Genomic DNA, 24,613 nt, shown 5'->3' on the forward strand with positions numbered 1-24,613 from the left:
TAATTCTGGGTGATGGTAGGATGCTACTCAGGGCTAGGGTCATACCTGCCTGGGCTAGAAGATCCAAGAGCTCCTCCATGTTTCTTTTCATGTAGTGCAGAGAGGACTGTCTTAGGTCGTTCACACCAACATGGGCAATGACAGAGTCATATTTGTACTTGCGGAGAGACCGAAGTGTGTGCGTTATGTGGTAAATTCTGGCATCCGATAGGCAGCTGACCGTAACTTTCTCCTTATTCATCCTAGTTAGCGAGACGTCAGTGTGCCTTACTATTGAGTCACCTATGACTAGTGTATTGGGTAAAATGTTTTGACGTAGTGGCTTAGGCTGAGTGGCAGACTGTTGATGTGGGCTATGTGTCTTGGGGGTTGTGTTTGGATGAGATGGTTGTTTGCATTTCTGCCTTGGAGGTCTTTGTTGTTTGGGCAGATTTTTATTGAGAGTCTGTGCAAAAATGTATGTGTGTTTTGTGTTACTATGTGAGAGGTGTGGTGGTGTGTGATTCGGGGAGCTGTGTGTTATATGTGATGTGATGTATGTGTTATCCTTCTTCTCTTGACTGATTAGCCCAGTCTTGGTTGGAGAGAGTGTGACCTCTAGTTTGGCTATGTAAGTGCATCTCTCACAAGTGGATGTGTTAGGAGGTAGGAGGAGAGGGTTGTCTGTATACATGAGGCAATTGCTACATTGCCTCAGGATGCTCAGGTTCACCAGATTAATTGGAAAAAGCATAGGGAACTGACCTTTAGACATGCCTGGATAGGTGCTTAGTTATTTAAGTACTGGACCTGTTTTACTTTTTTACAAGTACAGAAGCTGTTTTTATTTCTTTTATAGAGGGTTTGTAGTGCTGCTAGCAGTTGGTATGCTTACAATAACTGCTGCAAGAGGTTCTGAGCGAGTGCTGTGTTTAGAGGTCTAGTTTGAGTGCTCAGAGATGAAAGCTAGCAAGATTTAAGGGAAAATTTGAAGTGCAGACTTTAAGGCACCCGGTAATAGTTTACCCTAGCATAGTCATGGCTTAACTGCAAAATGGTTTGCCACTGTTTCATGGTCACTGTAATTTAATTGATCAGTGTAGGGTGTATCATATACATTTTTAAGCAGTCTTTTATCCATGGATGTGGGATATTGGCAAATGTTTTTTTGCCATGCTTAGATTCTGCCCCTTTTTTACAGTTCTCCATTATGCCTTTATTTAATAACAAATGATCCTTTGTTCCATATGATTGTATTTTGTTACCCTTTTGTTCTATTGCCATGATTGAGTTTTTTTCTAAGTGACTATAAACTCTGTCGGCATCAATTCCAGTGTATAGTTTGTATGTTGTTGGAAGGAAGCTATTGGTCTATAGTTTTTGAGATGCCTTGAAGGTTTGCTCTTAAGTAGGAGTATTGTTTTATCTGTTAACAGGCAGGTGTCTTTGGAGTATGCACATAAATAGTTCTTACTTAGGGCTAAAGTTTCATGTAAAGATGCAAATACTTTTAGCCAGAAGTTAGTGCATATGGGCCTGGATTTTTCCACTTAGGAGCTTTTCTTGAATTTGTTTCAGTCTCTCTGGCCGTTACTTCATCCCATTTTATATCATGTACATTTGAACTTCTTATCCTTTCTTTTATGTCTTCTATCCATTTACCATCGTTCTTATGCTAAGCATGATCTTAGATATTCTCCAAAATGAGTCTCTTTCTTCTTCTTCTTTTTTTTTTTTTTTTTTTTGGTTATGGTTCACTTCATTTTGCCTTTTTTCCCAATTATCTATAAAACCTTTTTGGCTTATCAACAAATTGCTTATTTTGTACTTTTCCTTCATATTTATCTGCATTTCTTCTACGTTTTTCTGCCTGTGCTGATATTTTTAAATTATTAATTGGTGATAGTGCATGAAAGATCCTGATCTGTTCTGATACCGTGCTTTGCTTTTATCACATCTGTCTGAGTATTTTTGTTGGTTTGTTCCCTCTTCTACACTCTTCTAACAGTGACACTTCTTGACTTAATTGCTTTATAGTTTTCTCTGTTTGATACTTCCATGATGGCATTTGATTTCTCCCCTTGCATTCCTCTAACACCCTGTGTTATCTGTTATTAATTTGTATCCTATTTACAGATTTACAATCCTATTTACAGATTTACAGTGTTCATTTGTTTTATCAAACTTCTAACTTTTTGGGGTTTTATTGACTTTCTGTATTCTTTTTCTTTCATTACTCTTGATATCTCGGTTCATCTCTATTAAATCAAGCAACTCTTCTTTCATTTTCTTCTAAACTGAGGGCACATTCTTTGTTCTCCATTTCCTGCAGGCACTAAAGTTTCAGAGCCTCGCGGTGGTGGTGCTGCGGTAGCCTTGTCGCCTCACAGTAAGATGCTGTCCGGTTCGATTCTCAGCTAGAGCGTCTTCTGCATGGAGACATGCGTGAATGGGCGTACCTTCATTGAAGGTTGTGCGTCAGAGCTGGTAACTCGGCACGTAAAAATCAACTACCAATCATTAGCGGACCGGAGTTCCGCTGTGGCGACCCCTAGCCGGGAAAAGCCGAAAGACACAAACTAAAGTTTCAGAGCATCTTCCTGTGCCACATTCTCTTCAGTTCCATCCTGTGTCATCCATTCCTCTTTCATATTTGAACTCACCTGCTTATCACTCCACAACATTGACTGTATGAGAGTTGCCACAGTTTCCTTTTCCTTCCCTTGCTGTGCAACTCCAGCTGAACATTTGTACTGGTTTCCTATTATACTGATGCATTTCTGGAATTTTCCTTCCACAGTTTCTCCCTATCCCTTCCTAAAAGCTTCACAGTGCCTCTTGAGCCTTGTCGCAGTCAATGGCAATTTCCTATTATGGGAGTATTTTCCACTGTTTCAGCATTAACATACTTCACCAAATTTCTCATCTTCTTTTTATGTGCTTATAAAAAGCAGTTTCAGTCTGATTACTTTTTCATTGCTGAAGTCAGGTACTGTAATATTTATATGTATGTATTCTGCAGTGTAATTTAGTGAGAAATAGACATTTGTTTCTGTGCACCTCTGCACTTGTACACTGAAGTCCTTTTCAACTTATTACAGCTTAAAAGATTTGCTTATGATTGTGGCCGTCTTTTGTGACATGAACTCTCACCTAATGTCCTGCCCAACCCAGTTATCAGTAAAACTGGAAGGATGCTGTATATCATCTGCCATTATACTGTTAAAAATAATCTGAAACACAAGTTGCACTTACCTAACATTCATAATCACTCCTGAGTTATGAATAAACATCAGCAAATTTGCATGACTTCTGCAAGTTTATATCATAAAGAAAATTATGAGTGGGTCACCAATCATAACCATCTTTTTGTTTGTTAAAGACACCAATGCCAAGAAATTCATCTCGAGAACAAAGCTTGAGAGGTGAATCTTGGCCTCCACATCGAGAACACATAAAGTGTCATCATCAGAGACCTGATCCTAATTCTTTGTTGTGCATGAAGCTTTATCTGCATCATGTACTACTAGTTACAGGGGAAAAAAATTGCTAAGTGTTTTGCTGGCTTTCGACTACTTAGTGAATGCTATCTAAAAGACAATGTAACAGATTCTCTTACAGTACAAAAAGTCAAGGACACATTACTGGCACACACAGAGGCAAAAACAAAACTGTTTTTCATTCTGTGTCTGTCGTTTGCTGGTCAGTACTGGCAGGTTTTACTGCCTTGAGCAAAATGCGATCTTAACTGAAACGGAGGGTGCAACATTTTTTTAAGATCAGTTCTTGCACTATAGAAGCAGCTAACTGATTTGTCTTTTTCTGAATATTGGAGAATAATCTCTGTGCACTACATATATGTGAAAAATCCTAAGAAAGCCAATTGAAATGACTATAATACTCTGTATGTACTCATTATGTATCTACAGGATGTAATTTTCTTATAATCCTATATGTAAGGCTTACAAGCTGTTGTAAAGTACCTAGCTATCTCATGGTATCTATTTTTCTACTGAACATGTATTCAGTGCATATTGTCCTGTACAGAGCCATGGAGTATGTGCTTTGCGACCCCATCATTACACTCCTTGTAGCCATATTTGTGCTAATTATCTGGGCTGTTCTCAGAACTCTGTTCAATTTAGATCAGCACATCACTCTGAGCAAAGAATAGTAAATTAGAAAAACTTACATTTATAAACTTTTCATAAATAATTTTAGATCTACTAGGTATGAATCACAGGATTTGAGAAAAGTGTTTTTAATATAAAGAGATAAACAGTGTTATGAAAACAGTGTGTTTTCATAATTTCCTATGTCCTGTTTGTGAAATTTGCTGATACGTTCTCTTCAGCTCTTATATGCATGGAGGTGGTAATTCTGGCATGCTTTGGAGTAGCTGAATTCACTCAGTGGTATCAGAGACATAGGTGAACTTCTGCATCAAATGAGTTGCTGTGTATAGCAGTCAGGAATGTACATTTACATGTAAACATTTTTTGATTAGTTTTATATTCTAAATAATCATGATATGCAAAGAGCTGTCATAGTCATATCTTTTTTTATGACCACATTCACTAGAGTTGCACAGTGATGGTATAAAATAAAAATAGCGCTCCTCTGTATTTTAGAGCGTAAGAATCAGTAACAAAAAACAAACTGCTACTCAATTAAGGACAGAACACAGAATATAGATTCTTGTTTTGGACAGTTCATTTTCAGTTTACTTTGTGCTATGCTGAAAGCTATACGAGAGCAGTCATTTTGCTCTGCCTTAAGCTTCTGTTTCATTTTGGTTCTACCTGCAATGAAGTAAGGCTTGGCTTTGAACCATGCATTGAATGTCTGTGTATGAGGTTTCTAAGCGACTTTGGCTAAAAGGACATACTGATCTAATTGTTGATCTCCCAGGATACATTTCAACTGTGTTGATTTTCAGGGTTGTCCCTGATTTTGGCTCAGAATTTTGTTCTGTCCCTCCTAATCACAAACTGGTGATTTGGGGAGAAAGGGAGGTGGATTACATTTAATAATGACAATAATTAGTTACAGACTTATTTACTTTATAAATTAATTTAATTTACATTCTCTTATTCTGTCAACGTTTGAAGCTGATAGTTCTAACATTTAAAAAAATTACCCGATTATCTGAGATTATTTCTGGAATTTCCCTTAACTTGCTGGACCCATGTCTGATTCAGTAACCCATTTCTGGACCACCTGCTGCATTCACAAAAACTGCAGATGTTTTCAAGATGAATACTGCATGCTTGCTGATTTTTTTTTTAAACATGTTAATTCCTTTATAAATGATGAAATAGATGTAACTGTTAAGATGTCTGTACAGTGCCTTGCGTCTGGCAGTTGTAGCACATAATTAAATGTTAACAGGCTTCTTGTAATATGGGGTTTGATTCTTTCCTTCTCCATTTGCATATTGTGTGACTTTGAGCAAGTTACTTAATTAGTGTTTCCAGGTTGCCCCTGAAAAGGTACGGTGGCTTTGTCTAGTGAGCTTACCAAGTCTAGAACTCTGTAAAATAAAATAAAATCACATAACTTTTTTGTTGATCAGAAAGACCATTCTGAGTTCTTGTGCATGAATATCACATTGTGGCTGTTGCTATCCCTATTGGTAGTGCATGGAAGGGTTGTGACCAAACCATGCACTTTGACAAACATGAATAGTAGATAAAAATGATGCCATTGGCAAAAATTTCATTAATTTTCTAGGGAAATGTCTGTTGTCACTGAATCAAAATCTAAGAATTCAAAATATGACCATGACATAAAATTGCCATTTGTTTGTACCCAGACTCCTTTGATTTTGGGATAGTATAATTTTGTACTGGATATAAATTGTTGCTGTTGTAGTCATGGAACCAGATCTGTCATTGTTATTCATCTTTTTTCTTTTTAAGGATCAGTACTTATAACCTGCCAAGGAAATGGCATTACCATTGTCCCACATGATGAAGAAATTGTCCTGACATATCGTACTAATTTTACTTTGACATGCTTTGGGGAGGAGGAGGTATTCTGGACATTTGACAGGAAGGAGCCCTTATACAATTTGTCAAATAAGGACATTTTTTACTTCAGCAACCTAACCATATACAATGCTGTTGGTCTTCATACGGGGCTCTATACATGCTTGTCCAAAAAGGAAGACATCAAAAAATCCACATATATTTTTGTACCAGGTGAGTGTGTCATGTCTACAAAGTTCACCGTTTTTTTTATCTTTGCAGCAAAAAAAAACAAAAGGAAGCAATTAATAATATGAGTGGATCAATGTAATGGGATAGTGGTTATGAATAAAGATGATTATATTAAATCTTTGCTTGAATTGGTAGGTGATAGAAGTGTTTATGTTGAGGTCAGTTAGCAACAAAAAGATTTACCATACAGAATATTATGGTTGGTTTGTCAATTTTATGATTATGAGGAATGTATTAAGATATGTGTGTGTGTGTGTGTGTGTGTGTATATATATATATATATATATATATATAGATATATATGGGGGTGTGTGTGTATATATATGGGTTTAGGACACGTGCTCGACTAGCATATGTCCGAATCGCAAAACATTGAACACACGTACACGAAAGTGCTTAACATCGAAAAGCGCTTCCGTGTATGTGTAGTTAAAAAAAAAAAAGTTTCTGCATGGGGGCTTCACTCCCCTGTACCCCACACCCCCCTACTTTAATATTCTCACTCCGAGATCTCACTGCAGTGGGGAAAAGAATTTTCCCTTACCCACACTGTAGTCTGATCTACGAAACAGGCACACGTACACGGAAGCGCTTGTCAATGTTAAGCGCTTTCATGTATGTGTGTTTGATGCTTTGTGATTCGGACATCTGCTAGTCGAGCATGTGTCCGAATCCCATATATATATATATATATATATATATATATATATATATATATATATATATATATATATATATATATATATATATATGTGTGTGTGTGTGTGTATTTATATATATATATATATATATATATATATATGTGTGTGTGTACATTTTTGACAATTCATCCTCATCTAACCTATATTTTTGTTTTGAACCTTCTTTGTTTTTCAATAGAAAGTCGCACATTTATTTGCTGTTCCATTTTCCCAATGGGAGAATTGGAGTAATGTATTAGTAACTTTTGATGTGGTATCCCTTCACACATCTATTCCAGATACAGATGATATAGATTAATTGAGACCTTTTTTCGACAGAAAGTCCAATTTTGAAACTAGTGCACTGATTTTTGTGATGCATGAAAGTAATCATTTTGAGAATAAAATGTTTAACCAGAGTCGGGGCAATAAGCCCAGCAGACTTTATCTTTGTTTTGGCTGAGTGGAAGGATATTTTTTGTACAAGTTACTGGATATCACAAAAGTTTGTTTTCGCTCAGGCTTTATTGACATTTGTCCGACAGAACAGTACTATTGATGAATTTGATGTATTTATTAATGCTTTGAATAACATTATTTAATTTTTAAAGTTTATATTTCAAGCATAAGTTAATAAGATAGCAGTATTAATAAAGATGCTGTGAATAAAAGCTTTTGCTCAAACTATAGAAAAGCAATTTTTGTGAATTCTAATATACACTTGTTATAGTAATCATCCAGTACATGTGGAAAGAAGTGTTATAAAAAGTCAATTTGAAATTGATTTCAGAGGACTGAACAATATAAAAACTAAAGGTGGTTTAGTCACTGTTACACAGTAACTAGGAATGCAAAACTTAATTCCGAACATTTGAGATGAGGTGAGTAAGAAGAGGGAGTCTGATTATACTTCTGTTTTGAAACTGGATGATTTCAATGTATTTATTACTAGAAGTAGTAGTGATGCTTAGGGTCTATATGACACTATTGAATGGACTAAATAGTGAATGCTATTTAGTCGATCCGATACTGTTGAAATGGCAAAATAGCGAAATCACAGAACATCGAATTTTTTCCCAGGGAAAAAAATTTGGTGGGCCATCTTCAGGACTTTGCCATTTCCTCCACTATGGTGCGATCTCGGAGTTGGAATATTTAAGTGGGGGGGGGGGCACAGACCTCCACTTAAATTTGTGTTTAAGTTTTTTTTTTTTTTTACAGAGCAAACTTTTTCCCTGGAAAAACATTCACTGTTCTGTTTGTTCGATATTTTGTTGTTTCGATATTATCGGAACGATAAAATAGCATTCACTATTTACATCGTATGATAAGATGCAATGTTTATTCTCTTGGTTTTACATTAAATTGTTATGAACCTTGTAATGTCAAAATAGAAAATTGCTTAGAGAAGTAATGAGCTAATTTATTAATAAAAGAGGATCAGACCTCAAGATTTTGCTTGGAAAGCTATTATACAGGAAAATTAATTTTGTAATACGGTGCATTTTCCATGCTTGGACTGTAAACAGTATAGGTTTAGTTACATGTCATCTTGTTTGAAGTAGCAGATGCTGAAACAGTTTTCAAAACTAAAATTACTTTACATGTAAATCAGATAATATTGTATGCCTGTTAAAATGTGTGTCATATGAGGGATTTTTATATTTGTAAAACCAATAGAAGATCAACACAATTAAATACACAATTATTTATGACATTAGAAACAAAAAGTCCTATTACGCCTTCATTCCAAGAAGTACTTTATGTAGTAAGTTAAAAAAAGTTTGTATTCTGTGTCATCGAGCAGATGTGTTTGGATTATCTCTGAAGAGATACTGAGACTTTTAGAAAACATGGAGTTATGTTGACTAATTGAATTAAATGCTGGTACATGCCATAGTTTGTGAGGACATTTAAGTATAAAATGTGTTTCGTGTAAATAACATTTGCAGGTGGTTTAATTATTGTGAAAATGGAACTTTATTGGTTTTAGTTTGCATATGCTATTTTGTACTGCTTATTACAGCACCAGATATTTTTTTTGTTTTTTCTGATGAAACTTTTTTGATTAAGAAAGATAAAAGGGCTAAAAAATTGTTAGCAAGTCTGAGTGTGTTTGAGTCCGCAACTTGATCCATTGTTCATACCTTTATGAAACACTGCAAGCTGGATGTCTTTTCCACATCCACAGCAGGCTTCACCAGGACCATTCTGCAAGGGCTCCTGGACCTTTATCCTACCTTCTCCCAGGCTGGGTAAGCTCTGGTAATCTACCTGAATGCCTGTAAGGCAGTGTGTTTGTTGAACATAGTACAGTTGTACAAGTCCTACTTACTTGTAACAGTAGAGGTTAATAGGTTAATAGTTTAGTACTAAGCTAACTGCCCTTGCGAGCCATTTTAAGCCTAGCCAATTATCCCTTGTGAGACTCAAACCCTGCACCTTGTGTTTGTAAGGCAAACACCTTAGCCATTAATCCACCCTCCCTTTGTGTTTCACTGTTGCAATCATCACATTTGTGTTATCCTTGCCAGGGTAGCCCTCGGCTGGCCCAAATACCAGAGGCTTAGTATTTCTGCATCGGTTACTGTCACTTCAGGACTGACGTCAGGTAGTCAGTAATATAAAGTAAGGCAGCCAACGCCATTACATCAGTCTTTCTTGCTGTGGAGCCCAAAGCAGAAGCTGTTGACACGAGTGCCGGTTGGCTACAACCTGAGTTTTGTCTACCAGATTGAAGCTGAAGTCTTCTAAAGCTAAGTATGCCATTGGGGATCCTTTTTTCTTGCAGAAACCGATGTCAGAAAGAATAAGTTAACAATTGTCTCGCCTGTGGAAAGCAAATATCACACCGAGACTTTCATTCTTACTGCGTCACTTGCTTAGGCCCTGACCACGACGTCCCCCGCTGTCGCTTCTGTGCTTTGCTCAATGCCAGCACTATCCATCGTCGGTCCCTTATTGTAGCTAGATATTTTCACTTACAGTGCTCAAACTTCGATATGGCTTCGATAAGCCATCTGACAGCAGATCTGCCAAGAAAACGTAAAGATAAAGACAGAGACAGACCGCACAGGTCCACACCTACCGACAACCCTCCCGTTAAGCTAATCGTCAGTTCTCTGGTCATTCTGGTCATCAGTGAGGCACATTTGCAGCCCCTGATGCCACTTTTGTGGGGTCACAGGCCGCTACTAAGACCCTTTCGGAAAAATTCGGTGGGCCATCTTTGGGACTTTGCCATTTCCTCCACTATGGTTCGATCTCGGAGTTGGTATATTTAAGTAGGGAGGGTGGGGGGGGGGATGTCTCAAAACTCTTCTTCGACTAAGGATCCTGCGGTCGTCTCTACCTTGGATGGGCCAAGAGTTGCTGAGCAGGCACTGGCTTCTGAGGAGGTCCTATGCACTACCAATTCTCTACACAAACCGCCGTCTTCTTTCGCGACTACCGTTCTTTCTAAAATGACAGAGTTTCTTAGGCCCAGGGTGTGAACCAGACCCAAGAAACCGACGACCTGTTCTCAGGTACCTGCTTCCTTGCCTCAATCTCAAATGCTTAAAATGGCGGAAGACCTTATCATGCTGATCAGGGGAAGCCAGGCTACCCCCTCCAAAAGGAAAAGAGATCTGTCCCCTGTAGTTTTGTCTGAACAGGAGTCTGATGACTCTGATGCATCTGAATATGAAGATTTACGACCCCTCTCTACTTATGAGGATTCTGATGCAGAGGATTCCTTCCCTTCAGCCTCTCCCCCAGAGGATTTCTCCTTTGGGGAAACCCTTCATACCTTAAAGGAGCATTTTCCAATGGGAGAGTCAGGACTATCCTCAGTCTAAAAACAGACTCAGGGAATTCTTAGATCTTCCACAACACAGACCCTTGGCCCATCCCCCCCAGTCCTGGATGTTGTGGAAGATTTTTTTCCTGGAATCCAGCTTGACTCCTGCCACCCTCCCTCCTGCACCCAGAAAACCAGACCGGTACTACAGAATCCCTGACTCACACAAATTTATTTTTAAAAATCCTACTGCTGACCCTGAGGTAATTTGGTGTAACATGAAAAAAGTCCTGCACGTGAGGCAGTTGCACGGTCCCAAAGGTAACATAAAGCAAAAAAGGACAGAACCAGCAAAACATGGATCCTGAAAATAAAACTTTTTATTGTGACAGGTTAAAAAACCTCCACATATTTGACACTTTTGCAACAGAGTGGTTTCGGTAGGATATACACAACCTTCATCAGTGAAATAAGACAAAACAAAAGTGTGACAAAGCTATATAAAGAGGTTACAAAAAGCCCATTGGTTAATTCAAAAATTATCATTAAGACCAGGTGGGAATAATCCCCCAGTTTGATAATCCATTTATTTTCTTTAGTATTAAGGATTGAATGCCAGCCTGCTTTATTTATTCTGTTCCCTTGTATGATATCAATAACCATAAATGTGAATTTGGTAGTATTGTGTACCAAAGTGTGTTTATATAAGGCATTCGTTATCTTGTGTGTCCTAATATTGCAGATGTGTTCTGTGATTCTGATTCTAAGTGGCCGGGAAGTCTGTCCTACATAAAAAGCACCACAGTGACAACTGGCCAGATAGATAAGCCAGTCACTGCTACAGTTGGCAAAAAAATTTATATCATAAACCTGTGAACAGTTCTGGCTGGAAAATTGTTTGGATTTATCAATTTTATCACAACTGGTACAGTGTCCACATGGAAAACACCCTATGAGTGGATCCCCTGACAATGTAGTTTGTTTAAATTGAGTGTTATTGTGCCTGCTACCATGCTTGAAATGATTAAAAAAAAACGCTAAATTTTTGCCTTTCCTAAATGAAAACTGGCATCGATCTGGAATAAATTTAGAGATGCCAGAATCATATTGTAAGATGTTCCAATGGTTATTAATACTATCAATTAGTTGATTCGAATTCCGGGCATAAGTGGTGGTGAATCTTAATGTATTGCTTTTATCAGAGGTATGTTTCTGATACTTGAGAAAATCATTTCTCTTAGAAGAATTGGTCATATTGCTGGCACTAGACACATGGCCCATAGGGTAACCCCTGGACCTAAATCTTTCAGTTAGATCCCTCCTATGATGTTGAAAGGCATTGTCAGTGGAACAAATCCGTTTGATGCGGATGAATTGTGACTTAGGAGTATTGCGTATGACATGAGGGGGATGAAAACTGGAGGCATGTAAAATGGTATTGTATTCAGGATGTTTCCTGAATACTTCCGTGGATAGTGTGTGATTGGCAATCTTGTGATGGCAATATCCAAAAAAGTAATTTTATTGTAATCATAGTGTAAAGTAAATTCCAAACCCCAAATGTTGTTGTTAAGGTATGAAATTAAATCCATAAGCCCTGGTATGTCTCCTCTCCAAACCATCCAGCAGTCGTCAAGGTAACGGCGCCAAATGTCAATGTGTTCCAAATAGATGTTGTTATGTGAATTGTAAATTATGTGGTGTTCAACAAAGGCCATGAAAAGGTCAGCATAAATGGGAGCAAAAGAAGCTCCCATAGCTGTGCCCTTGACCTGCCAATAACATTTGTCCTGATAAAAAAAGACATTGCTGGTTAAGACAAATTTGGCTAATTCCACCAGAAAAGAGTTAAAGAGGGGTTGATATAAACCAGCTTGATCTAACCAGAAGGACAAAGCCTCCAAGCCAAACTTGTGAGGAATATTGGTATACAAGGAACAAACATCTAGAGTGCACATTAGCCAGTCCTCTTCCAACTGACTGTCAGATATGATGTTGAGAAACATGGTGGTATCATGTATACGTGATCATACAAAAGCCAACAATGGTTTTAGTTGCTGGGTAAGAAACAAAGAAAGGGGTTCTGTGATGTACCCTCTCCCAGACACAATTGGACGGCCAGGGGGATTGATGAGACTCTTGTGAGTTTTTGGTAGAAAGTATATGTATTGTGGATTGGGGTCATGTACAATAAGTTGTTGTGCAGTTTCCTCTGTAATAATAAATTCATCCTTAGCCCAAAGGATAAAGTCCTCAATCTGTTTCTGAAACCTGGATGTTGGGTTGATTGCCATACATGAATAATATTTTTGATCTGACAATTGTCTGATGGCTTCCTTATCATAGTCAAGCCAATTTAGAATCACCACGGCACCCCCTTTATCAGCTGAAATGATTACAATATTCTCATTTTTCTGTAAGTCAGCAATGGCCTGCCTTTCGGCTAAAGAGATGTTATTGGTTTTCCAACGTAAACCTTCACCAGAAAAATGTAGATCTTTGAGAATATTGCGCTGAAATTGAAGTACATTTGGATGCATTGGTGGATTAAATTTAGATTTATGGTAAATAAATTTGTCACTCATAAAACTACCTGAATCACCAAAAAACAATTTCAGATTTAATAATCTGCAAAAAGAAAAAACATCCTGAGCCATACTATCTTCAGTGATGATAAACTCAGGTACAAATGATAGACCTTTATTTAACACTGACAATTGGGTGGGAGAAGGTACAAAATCAGACAAATTCAAAACATTGTTATCAAAAGTCGTATTTATTTCTCCAATGCCATTTTCAATAACCCCTGAATGTTTGTAATGCCTTCTATGTTTCCTGCCGCCCCTGTGTTGCTTTGACCTAAAGGGGCAAAACCTGGGGTTCTTTTGGGGGCCGGTGAACCCAAATTGGACTGAGGCTCACTATCTGTGTATCAGGATGCATCCTCAGTTGAAGACCCTGATGTATGTCCAGATTTCTTAAGAATGGATCTGGGTCTTTTCTTCCTAGAAAACTTATTAAAATTAGGTGTGAACCTAACCTGTTTCGTATTTGCTGCAAAGGGATTGGAACCCTGATAGTCCCCTTGATCCCTCTGGAATTTTTTAATCTTTCTGCTACGTAATTGTTCCTCCAATATCTTAATATCCCCTGCTATCTTATTTAACTGGGGTTTAAAGAATGGTTCATCCTCATAGGGCTTGATGGCCTCAACCAATCTGGTGACAGACTGGATCTCAGAATCTATGGTCCTGTCATAGAATTTGGATAAGAAAATGAAAGTAATCCCAGTGTCCAACAACTATAACACAAAAACGCCACCGGGAGGTAGCAGAAACACACCAGGAATCTGGAAACTGTGCTGGAGACAAAGTTCATTTATTTGTTACATGCACAAAAAGGTTGAGCGCTTTCTTCAGAATACAACTGACTTCATCAGAACACTTACTACTATAAACCATTAACTTAAATACATACTACCCCACAGAAAAAAACGCCTTTTCCATCAATTAATCAATTAAATCGTTGACATTTAAAAAGATAAAACACTATCTTGTTATACAAATAAATCCTGTAAAACACTTCTCATAAAATTACTAAAACCATACATGTTGAACAAACCTATGAACATATGTGCCCTGCATGCAAATGAAATAAAAAAATTAAAAAAATTATATAAAGGAGCTTCATATAACAACAAACATATAATATATTAGTCTCCTATTCACTACTATATATCATACATTATGGTCATTCTAACAATATCTACTACGTATAATATAACCATCTTCAAATAACTGTAATAAATGACATCATTACAGTTATAATACTATAACCTTATACACTTAACCTAGGCCACTATGTAAACCTAGTAATTCATAAAAAAACTTTCTAATATTTATGAAATCAATATTGATGTGTAACGGAATATATTTAAATACACTACCAAAGCTGTGTGGAATAAACTGTAACAAATTGTTCTAAACCTTAATAAGGGGCTTGGTTGGAATTATCTCGTTTAGGCCTGGGGATGTAGATGCATCTAACCTGATCTGCCATCTGATCTCCCTTTCCCCCACAACTGCCTTTATGTTGCCCCCCCCGGGGGTTAGGCATGACCACATCCAAAATTGCAAATTTGAAACCAATACATTGTGGATTTTTAATTAAATGCCTTGACAAGGCATTGTTTATATCACATTTCCTTATACAATATGTATGGTCATAAATCCTATTTTTAAGACAGCGATCTGTCTTTCCCACATAATAACTCATACACGTTTGACAAACACCCAAATATACTATGTGTTTAGTCAGGCAGTTGCCATGACAGAACTTCACCTTACTTTTTGTGCTGTTGTTTAGCACAATATTAGGTACATCCAAAATATACTTGCAAAAATTACATAGACCACATTTTTTTGTACCTGTTTTCTGTATTCTCTTTCCCTTATGATAACTAGATTTGATCTCAATAATTCTCTTCAAGTTGTTCCTGGTCTTATGTACAAAATGTGGTCTGTCTGGTATTCTTTCTTTAGTTGACGGGTCACTTGTCAGAATATTCCAATTAGAAATAATTATATTTTTGACTTCTCTAGTATACCTACCATATTTAATTATACATGCCCTAGAGTATTCATTGCCTAAAACATTACTACCAATATTACTATTATTGTAATGACTATACTGGTTGGTCTCAACCCCTGTTCCCAACAGAGGTTTATACTTATTTCCCCATTCATTTGCTACATATGAAGTGATGTCCTTAATCATAGCTTGGGGGTATCCTTTGTCTGCAAAAAGATATGACATTTCACGGAGCATATGCTCTCTCTCAGAAGTCATCCTTGCAGCCCGGATACACTGCCCCCTTAAGATACCCCTTTTAGTACTGTGAGAATGTGCACTATCAAAGTGCAGATACCCATTACTAAACGTATCCTTTCTATAAATACGAGACTGGAATGCTTCTCCCTGACTATATACATATACATCCAGGTAATTGATACCAATGTTATCATGTTGATGAGTAAATTTAAGATATTCAGTGGTGTTGTTGATATATTGCATGAATAAAGATAATTCTTGTTCACAACCCTCCCACAAAATAAAGATATCGTCCAGATATCGGACGTATCTTTTAATTTGCATCATCCAGTTAGAATTTAAAATAAATTCCATTTCCCAATCCAGCAAGACCAAGTTGGCGTATATGGGAGCACAAGCTGTTCCCATAGCTACGCCAACTTTTTGTTTGTAATACTCCCCCTCAAAATAAATGTAATTATGGTCGAGGACAATGTCCATGAATTCCATAATTAAAGATATGTCATCCTGCCCCAAACCACTCAGTCTGGTAATACTATTGCTAAACCTATTCAGGCCCTCCTCTTTAGGAATACATGAGAATAGGTCCTGAACGTCAATGGTGACATATATAAGGTTGGGGCTCCACATGTCTTGCTTGAAAATGCCCAGGAATTCCCATGAATCTTTCATAATATGCTCAACTATGTTGTACATATGCTTCAGTTTGTGGTGAACTACTCGGCCAAAAGGGAAAGCTTTGCTTGCACTGCCTGAAATAATAGGTCTAAATGGAGGGTCGTGAACATTCTTATGGACTTTGGGGATGCCAGTAATAGTAGCAAGTATAGGAAACTCGACCTTTAAAAATTTATATAGGTCTTCATTTATCCTATTCTCTAAGATGAATTCCTCTAAATAGGAATCTATGCGTCCATGGGCAATATTAACCTCATTCAAAGATGATGCTACATATTGTGTCGAGTTGTTCAGTAATTCAAATATCTTGTTTGTATATTTCTCCTGATCATACAAGACTATGCCCCCACCCTTGTCTGCTGACATAATTCTGATGTTTTTTTCACATAGGGATTCAACCACATCCACAACCTTACTACTAAATTGGTGACTTCGTTTTTTATGTCGATATTTGTTGTGTAAAGCATATATCTGAGCATTTACCACATTTTCAAAAGATGCTAAGGTAGATGACATAGGGGGTGTAAAGACACTTCTTTTCTTTAACTCACTTCCTTGTAAATAATTAGTACTATTTTTGTTAAAGAAAATCCCTAAATTCAATTTTCTCAGAAATAACTTGAATTCCACTAGGGTATCAGTTGTGTCCAAGTTATTATCAGGTATAAACTTCATACCCTTGGAAAATATTGAGAAAAGTTCAGACTGAACTTGATGTGCACTATAATTATAAATTTTCAATTCACCACGAACGTGCAGTATCCCATCACTATTTTGTTTTAGGTTGTGATCATTATGTACAATACTGCCAAACTGACTGTCTTTATCTACCTGGGGGATAGACCTGTTGAAACATTTGGGGTCAGCTATTGATGGTACCTGCGGCCCCTCCAAACATTCCTCCCTTTCCCCTTTCGTTCTACAGTTTTCCAATTGTAATGGTCTCTCTCTTCGTCTAAAAAACATTCCTCATCAGCTTGGTTGATATTACTATCTCCATAATAATTAGAATACGTCCTATCAGATGTAGCCACTTTGTATTTTCTTCTGTGGGGTAGTATGTATTTAAGTTAATGGTTTATAGTAGTAAGTGTTCTGATGAAGTCAGTTGTATTCTGAAGAAAGCGCTCAACCTTTTTGTGTGTGTAACAAATAAATGAACTTTGTCTCCAGCACAGTTTCCAGATTCCTGGTGTGTTTCTGCTACCTCCCGGTGGCGTTTTTGTGTTATAGAATTTGGATAATGATTCAGCAAAAGAATTGGTCACACATTGTTGAATGGATGATCACTGTTCAATGAGTTCCTCATCCGCATTTGAAACCAGGGGCTGGATGCGCACTCTTAGCCCCCTGGGTGTAATACCCTTGGCTAGATAGGCTTTAAATAATTTTGAGTGCCATATGTTGGATCTCAGGGTTTTAAGGTGTGTAAACAAATCTTGAAAAGCTGAGCAGCATTTAGATTCAGCATCTGAGGAACCCATATTATTTGTAAATTCCCCAGTATTGCAACTCAAACCAAAAACCCTTAGGTCTTCCCTGTTTGCTGATAGTCCTGAAATAAAACTGACAAAATCCATGTTTGAAAAAGAGAAGCTGACAATATTAGTCATAAAACTAAGTCAGCAATCTAAAGGGACGATGACAGCCCAAAAAATGTGTATATCAGCCAGCTGTGTCCCTAATTACAAACCAAAATTTGAATAAACATGGATTGTGAAAAATCTATTCTAATACTATAACATTATCATAGTCAGAGATCATGTACATGAAATTTAGCACAAAAAAGCCCTAATGGGGATGAACCATTCAATTAGAAAAATCAGCCACACAAAATTTTTTTTTGTGATATACTAAACCAAAACATTGGAGGAAAAACCTAATGAAGAGAATGCAAAAACATAATACAACCCATTTTGCCCAAAGACTAAAATATTATTGAGGTTCTGAGCAAATGTTATAATACTGTGTAGAAGCCTAATAGTATATACATGAGAAAAGACCTGGGTCCATTGGGCTATTAAATATTATATTGTACCAGATCAAATATAGTGAGCCAGAATCTGCTGAACGGTGTTATGACAATATCAGGCATGAAAAACAAAGAATTGTAAAGCCCCTATGCCAAAAACTAAAATATTATTGAGGTTCTGAGCAAATGTTATAATACTGTATAGAAGCCTAATAGTATATACATGAAAAAAGACCGGGGTCAATTAGGCTATTAAATATTATATTGTACTATATCAAATATAGTGAGCCAGAGTCTGCTGAAACAGTGTTATGACAATATCAGGCATGAAAAACAAAGAATTGTAAAGCCCCTATGCCAAAAACACTGTAAAAAATGCCTATACTAGATGTAAGTATTCCCTGCTAATGTGAATGATATAATGAAAAGATATGAGGTCAAATATTAGCACAAATGTGTTGTCATCCTAAAAAATGTTTTGGTCTAACCAGTATAATAAAGATAGATGAACAATATACAAATCAAAAACAAACAATAGAGTGTAAATCACAACATTAAATGGTCATTCAAATTGTCAAAAACAATTAAATAACTGCAAGGCTAAACCTTTGTCAAATGTAATATACTGCAATTCAAAAGTAATAGTACAAAATCCCCCAGTAATGTAACAGCAATAAGCTTGACACAATGCGTAGTTGGAAGTCTTAGTTTACATTCTGTCGAGTTTTTAGTCTAGTCAAGCTAAGCCAAACACTCATATCAGTTGTATAAACACTTTCCCCAAAATCACATTATTGATGTTACCAAAAAAAGATTTTGGACACATGAATAGTTTAAACATGTAGACTAAATCGTCAGTCGCTAAACCAACATGTTTGTAATAATGAATCACATATATACATCATGAAGCCATATCACCATGTGAAATGCAAAAAAGGATGTGGAACCCAACCATAAAGTCCAAAATTAGTCAATATAGTTCCAAAATGATGTTTCACGAAAAATCCGTGATATACAATTGCGTTGTACAGTACCTTTAAGAATCAGATCAGTATGTAAATGTGTATTTACACCAAAACCCACGGAAGTCTCGATCCAGTCAACGATGAATAGTTCACACAAAAGTACACATACAAAGTAGATTAATATCCTCAGCTGGACACGAAAAACACCCCGATCCTATTATGAAGATAAATGAACTCTGTCAACAACTGTATAGATGGCGTCTCGTCTGTTAGGTAGAACAAATCAGGCAAGAAAAACTGGCGTATGCGCTCATTCAGTTGGAAACGCCAGATAGAGTCACAATCAATGTACAAAAAGTAAGCGATAGATAATCCACACACTTTTGTTTTGTCTTATTTCACTGATGAAGGTTGTGTATACCCTACCGAAACCGGTCTGTTGCAAAAGTGTCAAATATGTGGAGGTTTTTAACCTGTCAATAAAAAATTTTATTTTCAGGATCCATGTTTTGCTGGTTCTGTCCTTTTCTGCTTTATGTTACCTTTGGGACCGTGCAATTGCCTCACGTGCAGGACTTTTTTCATGTTACGCTGTTCCTTCTCACTTCCTGCTGGGGGCCGGTGATCCTGACCATGGACTGACTGGAGGTTTCATCATTTTGGATTTAACGTATTTGCTTCATTTGCCCATTGGATTATTCTACCAGGTTTTGTGTTTTTTGGTTTGACTACCCCTTTTTTTCAGTAGGATATGTCTTACTGACTTACTTATTCATATTTTACTTAAACTGGCATTTTCTAACTGAAAGAGCGTGTACGCCATCTCTCTATGCCTGATTTACTTCATCTAAAATGAGGCAAGACGCTACTTCCTACATTGGATGTCAGAGTTTGTTTAGCATTATAACAAGTACTTTTAAGGCTTTTGTGTCCAGTAGAGTGCATTTTCCATTTTTATGGTACTTTTGTGTGGATTATCTATCGCTTACTTTTCGTACATTGATTGTGACTCTATCTGGCGTTTCCAACTGAATGAACACATACGCCATTTTGTCTTTGTTCTACCTAACAGGCGAGACGCCTTCTATACAGTTGTTGACAGAGTTAATTTATCTTCATAATAGGATCGGGGTGTTTTTCGTGTCCAGCTGAGGATATTAATCTACTTTTTATGTGTACTTTTGTGTGAATTATTCATCGTTGACTGGATCGAGACTTCCGTGGGTTTTGGTGTAAATACACATTTACATACTGATCTGATTCTTCTAAAGGTACTGTACAACGCAATTGTATATCATGGATTTTTCGTGAAACATCATTTTGGAACTATATTGACTAATTTTGGACTTTATGGTTGGGTTCCACATCCTTTTTTGCATTTCACATGGCGATATGGCTTCATGATGTATATATGTGATTCATTATTACAAACATGTTGATTTAGCGACTGGCGATTTAGTCTACATGTTTAAACTATTCATGTGTCCAAAATTTTTTTTTGGTAACATCAATAATGTGATTTTGGGGAAAGTGTTTATACAACTGATATGAGTGTTTGGCTTAGCTTGACTAGACTAAAAACTTGACAGAATGCAAAATAAGACTTCCAACTACGCATTGTGTCAAGCTTATTGCTGTTACATTACTGGGGGATTTTGTACTATTACTCTTGAATTGCAGTATATTACATTTGACAAAGGTTTAGCCTTGCAGTCATTTAATTGTTTTTGACAATTTGAATGATCATTTAATGTTGTGATTTACACTCTATTGTTTGTTTTTGATTTGTATGTTGTTCATCTATCTTTATTATACTGGTTAGACCAAAACATTTTTTAGGATGACAACACATTTGTGCTAATATTTGACCTCATATCTTTTCATTATATCATTCACATTAGCAGGGAATACTTACATCTAGTATAGGCATTTTTTACAGTGTTTTTGGCATAGGGGCTTTACAATTCTTTGTTTTTCATGCCTGATATTGTCATAACACTGTTTCAGCAGACTCTGGCTCACTATATTTGATATAGTACAATATAATATTTAATAGCCTAATTGACCCAGGTCTTTTTTCATGTATATACTATTAGGCTTCTATACAGTATTATAACATTTGCTCAGAACCTCAATAATATTTTAGTTTTTGGCATAGGGGCTTTACAATTCTTTGTTTTTCATGCCTGATATTGTCATAACACTGTTCAGCAGATTCTGGTTCACTATATTTGATCTAGTACAATATAATATTTAATAGCCCAATGGACCCAGGTCTTTTCTCATGTATATACTATTAGGCTTCTATACAGTATTATAACATTTGCTCAGAACCTCAATAATATTTTAGTCTTTGGGCAAAATGGGTTGTATTATGTTTTTGCATTCTCTTCATTAGGTTTTTCCTCCAATGTTTTGGTTTAGTATATCACAAAAAATTTTTTTGTGTGGTTGATTTTTGTAATTGAATGGTTCATCCCCATTAGGGCTTTTTTGTGCTAAATTTCATGTACATGATCTCTGACTATGATGTTATAGTATTAGAATATATTTTTCACAATCCATGTTTATTCAAATTTTGGTTTGTAATTAGGGACACAGCTGACTGATATACACATTTTTTGGGCTGTCATCGTCCCTTTAGATTGCTGACTTAGTTTTATGACTAATATTGTCAGCTTCTCTTTTTCAAACATGGATTTTGTCAGTTTTATTTCAGGACTATCCGCAGACAGGGAAGACCTAAGGGTTTTTGGTTTGAGTTACAATACTGGGGAATTTACAAATAATATGGGTTCCTCAGATGCTGAATCTAAATGCTGCTCAGCTTTTCAAGATTTGTTTACACACCTTAAAACCCTGAGATCCAACATATGGCACTCGAAATTATTTAAAGCCTATCTAGCCAAGGGTATTACACCCAGGGGGCTATGAGTGCGCATCCAGCCCCTGGTTTCAAATGCGGATGAGGAACTCATTGAACAGTGGTCATCCATTCAACAACGTGCGACCATTTCTTTTGTTGAATCATTATCCAAATTCTATGACAGGACCATAGATTCTGAGATGCAGTCTGTCACTAGATTGGTTGAGGCCATCAAGCCCTATGAGGATGAACCATTCTTTAAACCCCAGTTAAATAAGATAGCAGGGGATTTTAAGATATTGGAGGAACAATTACGTAGCAGAAAGATTAAAAAATTCCAGAGGGATCAAGGGGAATATCAGGGTTCCAATCCCTTTGCAGCAAATACGAAACAGGTTAGGTTCACACCTAATTTTAATACGTTTTCTAGGAAGAAAAGACCCAGATCCATTCTTAAGAAATCTGGACATACATCAGGGTCTTCAACTGAGGATGCATCCTCATACACAGATAGTGAGCCTCAGTCCAATTTGGGTTCACCGGCCCCCAAAAGAACCCCAGGTTTTGCCCCTTTAGGTCAAAGCAACACAGGGGCGGCAGGAAACATAGAAGGCATTACAAACATTCAGGGGTTATTGAAAATGGCATTGGAGAAATAAATACGACTTTTGATAACAATGTTTTGAATTTGTCTGATTTTGTACCTTCTCCCACCCAATTGTCAGTGTTAAATAAAGGTCTATCATTTGTACCTGAGTTTATCATCACTGAAGATAGTATGGCTCAGGATGTTTTTACTTTTTGCAGATTATTAAATCTGAAATTGTTTTTTGGTGATTCAGGTAGTTTTATGAGTGACAAATTTATTTACCATAAATCTAAATTTAATCCACCAATGCATCCAAATGTACTTCAGTTTCAGCGCAATATTCTCAAAGATCTACATTTTTCTGGTGAAGGTTTACGTTGGAAAACCAATAACATCTCTTTAGCTGAAAGGCAGGCCATTGCTGACTTACAGAAAAATGAGAATATTGTAATCATTTCAGCTGATAAAGGGGGTGCCGTGGTGATTCTAAATTGGCTTGACTATGATAAGGAAGCCATCAGACAATTGTCAGATCAAAAATATTATTCACGGATGACAATCAACCCAACATCCAGGTTTCAGAAACAGATTGAGGACTTTATCCTTTGGGCTAAGGATGAATTTATTATTACAGAGGAAACTGCACAACAACTTATTGTACATGACCCCAATCCACAATACATATACTTTCTACCAAAAACTCACAAGAGTCTCATCAATCCCCCTGGCTGTCCAATTGTGTCTGGGAGAGGGTACATCACAGAACCCCTTTCTTTGTTTCTTACCCAGCAACTAAAACCATTGTTGGCTTTTGTACGATCACGTATACATGATACCACCATGTTTCTCAACATCATATCTGACAGTCAGTTGGAAGAGGACTGGCTAATGTGCACTCTAGATGTTTGTTCCTTGTATACCAATATTCCTCACAAGTTTGGCTTGGAGGCTTTGTCCTTCTGGTTAGATCAAGCTGGTTTATATCAACCCCTCTTTAACTCTTTTCTGGTGGAATTAGCCAAATTTGTCTTAACCAGCAATGTCTTTTTTTATCAGGACAAATGTTATTGGCAGGTCAAGGGCACAGCTATGGGAGCTTCTTTTGCTCCCATTTATGCTGACCTTTTCATGGCCTTTGTTGAACATCACATAATTTACAATTCACATAACAACATTTGGAACACATTGACATTTGGCGCCGTTACCTTGACGACTGCTGGATGGTTTGGAGAGCAGACATACCAGGGCTTATGGATTTCATTTCATACCTTAACAACAACATTTGGGGTTTGGAATTTACTTTACACTATGATTACAGTAAAATTACTTTTTTGGATGTTGCCATCACAAGATTGCCAGATCACACACTATCCACGGAAGTATTCAGGAAACATCCTGAATACAATACCATTTTACATGCCTCCAGTTTTCATCCCCCTCATGTCATACGCAATATTCCCAAGTCACAATTCATCCGCATCAAACAGATTTGTTCCACTGACAATGCCTTTCAACATCATAGGAGGGATCTAACTGAAAGATTTAGGTCCAGGGGTTACCCTATGGGCCATGTGTCTAGTGCCAGCAATATGACCAATTCTTCTAAGAGAAATGATTTTCTCAAGTATCAGAAACATACCTCTGATAAAAGCAATACATTAAGATTCACCACCACTTATGCCCGGAATTCGAATCAACTAATTGATAGTATTAATAACCATTGGAACATCTTACAATATGATTCTGACATCTCTAAATTTATTCCAGATCGATGCCAGTTTTCATTTAGGAAAGGCAAAAATTTAGTGGGTTTTTTAATCATTTCAAGCATGGTAGCAGGCACAATAACACTCAATTTAAACAAACTACATTGTCAGGGGATCCACTCTTAGGGTGTTTTCCATGTGGACACTGTACCAGTTGTGATAAAATTGATAAATCCAAACAATTTTCCAGCCGGAACTGTTCACAGGTTTATGATATAAAGTTTTTTGCCAACTGTAGCAGTGACTGGCTTATCTATCTGGCCAGTTGTCACTGTGGTGCTTTTTA

The 24,613-nt window shown here is 36.9% G+C and overlaps 1 protein-coding gene across 1 annotated transcript in view; it reads left to right on the top strand.

The window, feature by feature from the left end:
* The window catches only part of PDGFRB (platelet derived growth factor receptor beta), a 743,049-nt gene that overhangs the window by 18,239 nt on the left and 700,197 nt on the right, over window positions 1–24,613 (top strand). The window contains exon 2 of the mRNA XM_044070754.1: window positions 5,901–6,182. Coding sequence (XP_043926689.1) covers window positions 5,901–6,182 — 282 coding nt within the window. The remainder of the gene's footprint in view (window positions 1–5,900; window positions 6,183–24,613) is intronic.

The sequence above is a fragment of the Protopterus annectens genome, chromosome 4.part1, assembly GCF_019279795.1.
Source record: "Protopterus annectens isolate FY-2018-M chromosome 4.part1, PAN1.0, whole genome shotgun sequence".
NCBI lineage: Eukaryota > Metazoa > Chordata > Ceratodontiformes > Protopteridae > Protopterus > Protopterus annectens.